Below are 7,670 nucleotides of genomic sequence, written 5' to 3' on the forward strand. Positions count from 1 at the left end.
GATGTATAAGCCTGATATGTAATCTTGAGCTATAGTAAATAAGAGATATATTGGCTAAGGTCACTATGATCATTATGTATGCCATTATGTGCTTGTAACCAGTCAGGACTATGATCTTTTCATATATATGATTCTGATCTATGGGCTGAGGCCAAACACATGTCTAATTTCTGTAGAAAAGAAATAAATGTTTTAAGAGTGAATGTTTTAAGAATATTATAAGACAATCCACTGTTGAACTCCCATTTACTGTATTTTCCTGATGTCTCCCAAGTCCTAAGAAAGTCTTGCAAGGAGCTCCAACTTTGGCCTACCTATTCAGATGACTGCTGTTGAAGATAGAATAGCCATTGGGAATGGGGAGAACATAAGAAACCTCGATCCTATGCATTCATATGAAAAAGGCCATCCAGATGGTTCTCACGTTGTTTTGGAAAGTGCAAATTTGATAGATTCAAATTGAAATGTGACTTGAATTGAATTTTTCACCTATCCCTAATACTGCCCCAACACTGAATTACATGTTGCAGCATTATTCATTTCATAAAGAAGCATGGAAAACTGGTAGGAGAGGAGGACCTTTAGCTACTTGGTGGAATTATTTGAAAACATTATCAGTTTCTCTTTCCTGGCCCCACCCTCTGCAATTAGAAACTGGGAGGTTACATTCAGGGACCCTATACCCACTTACCTGGGAGTAAGCCCCATGGAACTCAGTGCTACTAACTTCTGAGTAAACGTCTACAGGATTGCACTGTAATTATAACTGCTAGGACCTCTGGGGATGTCATATGGAGGAGGAAATGGTGCTGTAGACACAAATTATAGAGTCAGGGATGTGGGGAGAATGAGATGCAAAGGAAATCAGAGACGAAACTCGTGATATCTCAGCTAGCCCACCTTGTCTTGGTATTTGAGATATGATGTGACAACTAATACAGGGGCGTCACTAGGGCGGTGCGGCGGGTGTGGGCGGCACCAGGTGACACCATGAGATGGGGTAACACTCGGAGCCACCCCCCGCCCTAGGCACCGCTGCCGGGAAGCAGCAGGCGTGGCCAAGGAGGAGACAGAGAGAGAGAGAGATCAGGAGCGAGACCGGCAACTGCCCTCTTCCCTCAGCGCCTGCCCTGCCGCCTCACAGGCTGGCTCCTTCGCACTCCCTTGCAGCTCGCTCCCGCACACTCTTTCTCTCCCGCCTCCCTCCATCTCACATGCACGCTCCCTCAGGGGCATCACTAGGGCGGTGCGGCGGGTGAGGGCCACACTGGGTGACACCAACCCTAGTGACGCCACTGAACAAATACATATTGGGCTTCATGTTATTTTATTTTTTCCATCAAAGTCTTTAAAGGTCTAGAGAATATATTACCGCTATGTCAAATATATCAAAAGTTTGGATGCTGGATTTTAGCTTCTCATTCCAAACACCCTTCTTTAATTTGTGTTTCTCTAAAAATCACTTACAAATGAGGCCTTATGTGATAAATAAAGTGATGATTTCCAAAGTCCACAGGAACTTAATTTAACCCTTTTAATGGTTGGAGAGGCAAAATCCCTTTGGATGCTTCACTAGGTGAATGTATATTGTGCTATATAGTATTAGATTAAACACGTTACATTTATCTTATTGTCTGAAAGAATCTTACATCCATCCTCACAGTTAATTATTGGATCTAGATAAATCAGATAACTGTGTGTCATTTACAGAAAGAAGGGGGAAATAATATTAAAATCAACAATGAATATTTTTATTTCTCTCTGAGAACATCTATTCTGCATCTTAGATTTGTATGATGACAAGAAGACTGTTCATTTTAATTTCCCTTCCTAACAATTCTTCTAAACATCACATTTGTATTTTTCCCATGTTGCAGAACACTGTGTTATTGTTTTTGGTGAGCTATTCAGTAGAGTCTTAAAGGTTTTTTTCCCCTCTGGTCAGTTTGCAGCAACTTCAAGGAGAGATTTACACAGCCTGGGCATGACACATATTGCCTTATGGTACATCTGATAAAGCAAATATCATCTGCTTGACACAAAAGCCTCAGTGTGAGTATGCTGAGCTCATAGCTGAGATAGAAGTTTATTGCATTCCATACTGTATATGACCAAATTACAACCAACTGCAGTGGTCTTATATATGGATGGTTTACATTAATTGTACATCTCTGGAGCAACTACCTGCAATGTCTATGTACCAATATGTCAGTTGGATGTGCTGTGTCATATATTTGTCAAAATATAAACTATAAATGAATACTATTTCCTCTAATTGGTTAGTTCATTTCTCTCTAGTGTAGCCCAAGTAGTCACCCCTATATTTCCTATATCTATATTCAACATTCACCCAGAAAATAGAATTATTTTCTTATGAAAACAAAAAATATTTTTAATATTAATAGGAAATAAGTAGTTCAGTTCTGAATATTGAAATCTCCCATTCATTGTTTACATAAATTTTGGTAATTTATTATTACAATTCCACAATTTCTCCAAGAAGCTCGAGGTGGTGTACATGTTTCTCCCCATCTCCATTTTATCCTCACAATAACTCTGTGAGAAAGACATGGACTGGACAAGATCATCCAGAGAGCTTCATGCCTGAGTCAGGATTTCACCCTTGGTGTCTCAGGTCCTTGTCTAATCACTACACCAATATTTCTAACGTATATAATTGTTCAAAGTATTCATATGCACACAAAATGTTTATATTTATAAACATAAATGTTAATAAGCAAATGTTTATGTTTAAAATTGAAAATATATCACCTTATTTGAAAAACATTCTCTTGACAATTGAAAATTAACCTATGAAATGATAATACAACATGAAACATATATTACTAGACTTTTTTTTAAAAAAATCACATACTGAAAGCACTTTTAAAAAATCAAAACATTAGGTCCATTTCTGACTTTTCTTCTGTGTTTGCACTACTAGGAATGAGGTGAGTCTTCTCAAGGCATCCTTTACTTCTTTATTTCTCAAGCTATATATGATAGGATTGAGCATGGGAGTCAGGATGGTGTAGAAGACAGAGAAGATTTTGTGAAGGCCATTCAGTCTATTGGTGTTTGGTATCACATAGACACTGATCAGTGTGCCATAGAAAATTGTAACTACCAAGAGATGAGAGGAACAAGTGGAAAATGCCTTTTGTTTCCCTGTGGTGGAAGGAATTTTCATTATCGCCACAATGATGAAAAAGTAGGATGTTAAGGTCAATGTAAATGGAGGAAAGGTGACTATAGAGCATACAACATATATAATCAGTTTTAATATGTGTGTGTCACTGCAAGACAATTCTATGATTGGAAAGGTGTCACAAAAGAAATGGTCAATTTTATTGCTAACACAGAAATCTAACTTGGAGATTAAAACCATTGGCAGAGCACTGGCCAGAAAACCACTAATCCAAGAGGTGGCAAACAACTGGAGACGCAACTTGCCATTCATCATGGTGACATAATGCAGAGGCTTACATATAGCTAAGTACCGATCATAGGACATTGCTGATAATAGGTAGCATTCCACAGATCCTAAAGAGCCAAACAAATAAAGTTGCACAAAACAAGCATGGATCAAAATTGTCTTCCTCCCTGTAAGGAAACTGGACAGCAATCTTAGTAAAATATCTGAGCTGCAGCAGGTCTCAAAGCATGAGAGGTTCCCAAGGAAGAAGTACATGGGGGTATGAAGGTGTCGATCAGTGGCAACGAGCAGAAGGATGAGGATATTCCCAGCCATAGTCACAAAATAGATGAGAAGGAACAAGAAGAAAAGCAGAATCTGCAGTGCCTCGGGGTGATCTCCAAATCCCAGCAAAATGAATTCAGTTATGTATGTTTGATTTTTGTCTTCTGTGCTTTCAAGTGACTGCAAGCAGAAAAGCCAATTTACACTAAATCATAATGGTTGTGATGTTTTGGATCCCAAAACCTATGTCAACAACATTAAATGGGACATACACCTGGATAAATGTCCAAATGAAGATGCTATCCTTCACTCCTAGTAAGATACACATTTAGATATGCATCCAGATGTACACCATCTTTCTTAAACATCTGCTCACCAGCTTGTACAAGACTTCATGATTCTAGCCACTGACAATGTGCTAATGGAAAATAAACTCAATAAAAGGTGGGTCTGGCCTGTCTAATGCAACTACAATATATGCCTTTGCATGCCTAGAATTGCAGAGGCATAAACCTCTCCAAGGGATTTTATTAGATTTATTGAAATATGTTTAGATGATGATGATGTTGATAATGTCATCCTGGTCTTTCCCACCAGTGACTTTTTTTCAATCCTTTTGCACAAGATAGTTTCAAGGTTCTAACATTGATGTCTATATATGCTGGGGTGGGGCTAAGTATAACTTTAATAAAATTAATGATTATTTATTTTATTTTATTAAATAAATAATAAAATAAATATAAAATAAATAATAAAATGAATAATAAATATAAAATAAATAAATAAGGATAGCATTAATAAAATAAAACAGTAATATATCACATACCTTTAATGTGGTAGTCATGACTGATTCACAGATGTATGTACTTGATCTGGTGTTTTAGCATTCAATGTACAGTTTGTACATTGTAGTCGTGTTGTTTTGTCCTAACTATCTAAAACCCTATTCATAGGGTCTCCATAAGTCGGAATCAACTTGAAGGCAGTACTTATATATATCAAACTTTCCATTGTGATGATGCACTACTACAGTTCCTTTAGTTTCTACAAAGCAGTGCTCAAGTCAGAAAAAGTCTTTGTCAGGAAATTTGAGAACTGGAGAAGACAAAACGACGTTTTGAATTTCAGCATCAACATGCCATATCTTTCTTTCTACCTTCATATCTCCTTCTCCAAAGCAGAAGGACATTTCATTTGGAGTTTATAGATTCAAAGAGATATTTCAGTTCAGCTTCTGTAATATATGAATGAAATGAAATCATGCCCACCTTTGCATTCCTGGAGGAGCACAAAAAAAGACACCTATGAAATCTGAAGGAATCTTTTGTATATGAGCTTTCCTTTATACATGAATGTCGTTGGTGGGGTGATTAATAACTCACCCATTTCATATGCTTCTTGCACATTCTGTACTTAAGGGAAATTTACAAGGGTATTTACAAGACTGACAATATCTATGGATAATTATCTATCTGAGGAGGACAATATCTCCCCTTCCTCAGAAAGCCTCCAAACCCTCAGAGGGCCTGAATGCAATATGAATCCTCATATGTTTGCGGACACAAAGGGGGGATTTGACTGGCTGTACTAGCTATGCCTCCTGCACACTGCTGCATACTTCAGAGGCACCCCTCCCAAGCGTGCATCTGGTGCCAGTGTGATGGGGCCATATGTGCCTTGGTTGCTTTGCTGTGTTGATTGTGTTATCGGGCTGCTACTGGGTGGGTTTTCCTGGTTTTGTTAAGTTGCGATATTGTTTTAATTATGTATATTATTGTGTATGTCATTCAGAAAATTATTTTTATTGATAATAAACTGAAATAATATATAAATGTTAGAGATGTGTTTGTATAGGGCTCCCCCATAAGCCAAGGGAATTCTGATTGGCTGGTGATTCCCCTCACATACTGGAGCCCTATCTATGGATATACATCTATATGGGTGTATGGGCCATCACACTGGTGTCAAATGTTATGGCCAGGCCAACTCATGTAATGGTGTACATAGGAACGTGCTTTATACTGCGGCTGCTTCCCCACTTGGGGCTTAATGTGTCAGTTTTGTGGATTAAAATAATGGCATTTCTGTCTGGATTTCTAAAATTCCTATCACACTGTAGTCCTTGTTAAGGAATCTTGGCTTTTTTGGCTGATATACTGACATTTCATGAAAATCTCTTTCACACTACTGCAAAAGCACCCGCACTCATTGTACATATGCTTACTGTCATTTGATGTCCCCACTGTGGAAGGCTGTGTGGATCCAGAATTGGCCTCCACAGTCACTTACGGACCCACTGTTAAAGACTTTATCTTGGAAGACAATCTTATTCGGCCACGAGTGATCGCCAATGAATGAATGACCTCATTGTTAGCAGTCTGCAGTCATGATCAGACATATTATGCCTCTTTTTATTTTTTCTTCTGAAATGTCTTTAAATATAACAATATTTCTGTGATAGCTCCTTAACAGAAGCTGATTTTTCCCCTCATCCCATATATTCAGGATGTCTAGGATCTCGTCCCATCACAATGAGACCCCCACTCCTTTTAGCATTTGACATTATTTTGTGGGATGTCTGGACACAATGGAGTATGGGGGGAAAGGAGTAAGGGAAGCTGCTATCCGTGCCTGTGCCAAAATACTGGTACAATTATAGTCAGGCAAAAAAAAACAATGACGTGTCCTTAAAGGGCAAGAACACATTGCATGCCACGATGCATGTCAAATGAATGGCTGCAACTAGAGCAAAACTACTGTGATTATCTGAGTTTACAAGCTTGCAAATGAATTATGTCTGGAATCATTTATCACAGAAATAAGCGATAAACTTCCACTACATTCTGCTAGATTTCTGGAACTAGCTTTTATGTCATGTGAAAGATCAAATATGTCATGTGAAAGCTCATTGGAAGTACCACATTCACTATTTGAAGTTGATTCTTATGTGTTTATACATTAACAAAGGCATGTACTTTACTTTACAAATGTCGTTCCTAATTAGGGGCGTATTTGCCTCCACCATAATTATAGGGAAGACTTGGGAACATTCTCGAATCAAGTGCTAGGAGCCACGTGAGATCAATCATCCTATCAAGGAGGGCACTGAGCAGCAGATATAAGGCTGCTCCGTTCTTCCCGCGCTTGCCTTTTTCGCCTCGCGGCAGCTGCATTTACTCCTCATTCCACGTTGCTCCGTTGGCGGCTTTGGCGTTCGTTCGGAGATTTTTCATTGCTTGTGATTCCTTTGCCTCTCGTTTTCCTTTTCAAGCCTTTACTTACTATTATCGGATCTCTGACGATCAGCTGGGCATCGGGAGTCCGCTAACGTGCCCGCGGCGGCAGGGCGGCAATCCGGCCTTATTTCCTGGTTTAGTTCCCTTTAGTGTTATTGCCTTTTAAGTTTCAGTTACGAGGGTTTGAGTTGGTTGGTTGGTTGTTCCTGTTTTAGTTTGTGTGTCTTAAATTAATTCTGCCTTTGCTTTAGTTAACGTTGAGATATTTGCCCCCCCCTCCAGTTATTCTTAGTTACCTAATTAATTTTAGAGCAAAGGTTTAAAGATATAATAAGTATTGTTTCTGTTAATTTAATAGCTAAGGTATTCCATTACTTTAAAATTCATTTACTAGTCGTTATTTATTCAGTTTATTAGTGTTAAAAATATAAATTACCCCGCCTTCCCACTTCCCTTTACCTTCAATCCTTTTTCCACTTTCCCTTTGTCCCAGGGCCAGAGGTTTTTGCAGATCTCCACCTCTGCAAGCAGAGGTGTGTGTGTGTGTGTTTGGTGTGTGTTTGTTGGGGACAGATCAGAGGAGGTTTTGGATCCAAAGCCCTTCCATTCTCCTGACACACTCATGCATACTCCAGAACAGGAACATAGAACTGGCATACTTCTTTTCCTTTGTATTGAAACTAATGGGAAGGAAAATCTTTTATTTAAAAAACTGGCCAAAAGAAGAAGAAGAA

The 7,670-nt window shown here is 38.7% G+C and overlaps 1 protein-coding gene across 1 annotated transcript; it reads right to left on the minus strand.

Annotated features, from left to right (window-relative positions):
- Positions 1-2,902: 2,902 nt before the first annotated feature.
- LOC133368009 (olfactory receptor 5AP2-like) lies at positions 2,903-4,544 on the minus strand. The gene is made up of 2 exons (XM_061592092.1): positions 4,527-4,544; positions 2,903-3,880 (listed from the first exon to the last, which is right to left on the minus strand). The coding sequence occupies exons 1-2, from the start codon at positions 4,542-4,544 to the stop codon at positions 2,903-2,905; spliced, it is 996 nt and encodes a 331-aa protein (XP_061448076.1).
- Between the last annotated feature and the right edge of the window lie 3,126 nt (positions 4,545-7,670).

Source organism: Rhineura floridana, chromosome 11 (assembly GCF_030035675.1).
Source record: "Rhineura floridana isolate rRhiFlo1 chromosome 11, rRhiFlo1.hap2, whole genome shotgun sequence".
Taxonomy (NCBI): domain Eukaryota; kingdom Metazoa; phylum Chordata; class Lepidosauria; order Squamata; family Rhineuridae; genus Rhineura; species Rhineura floridana.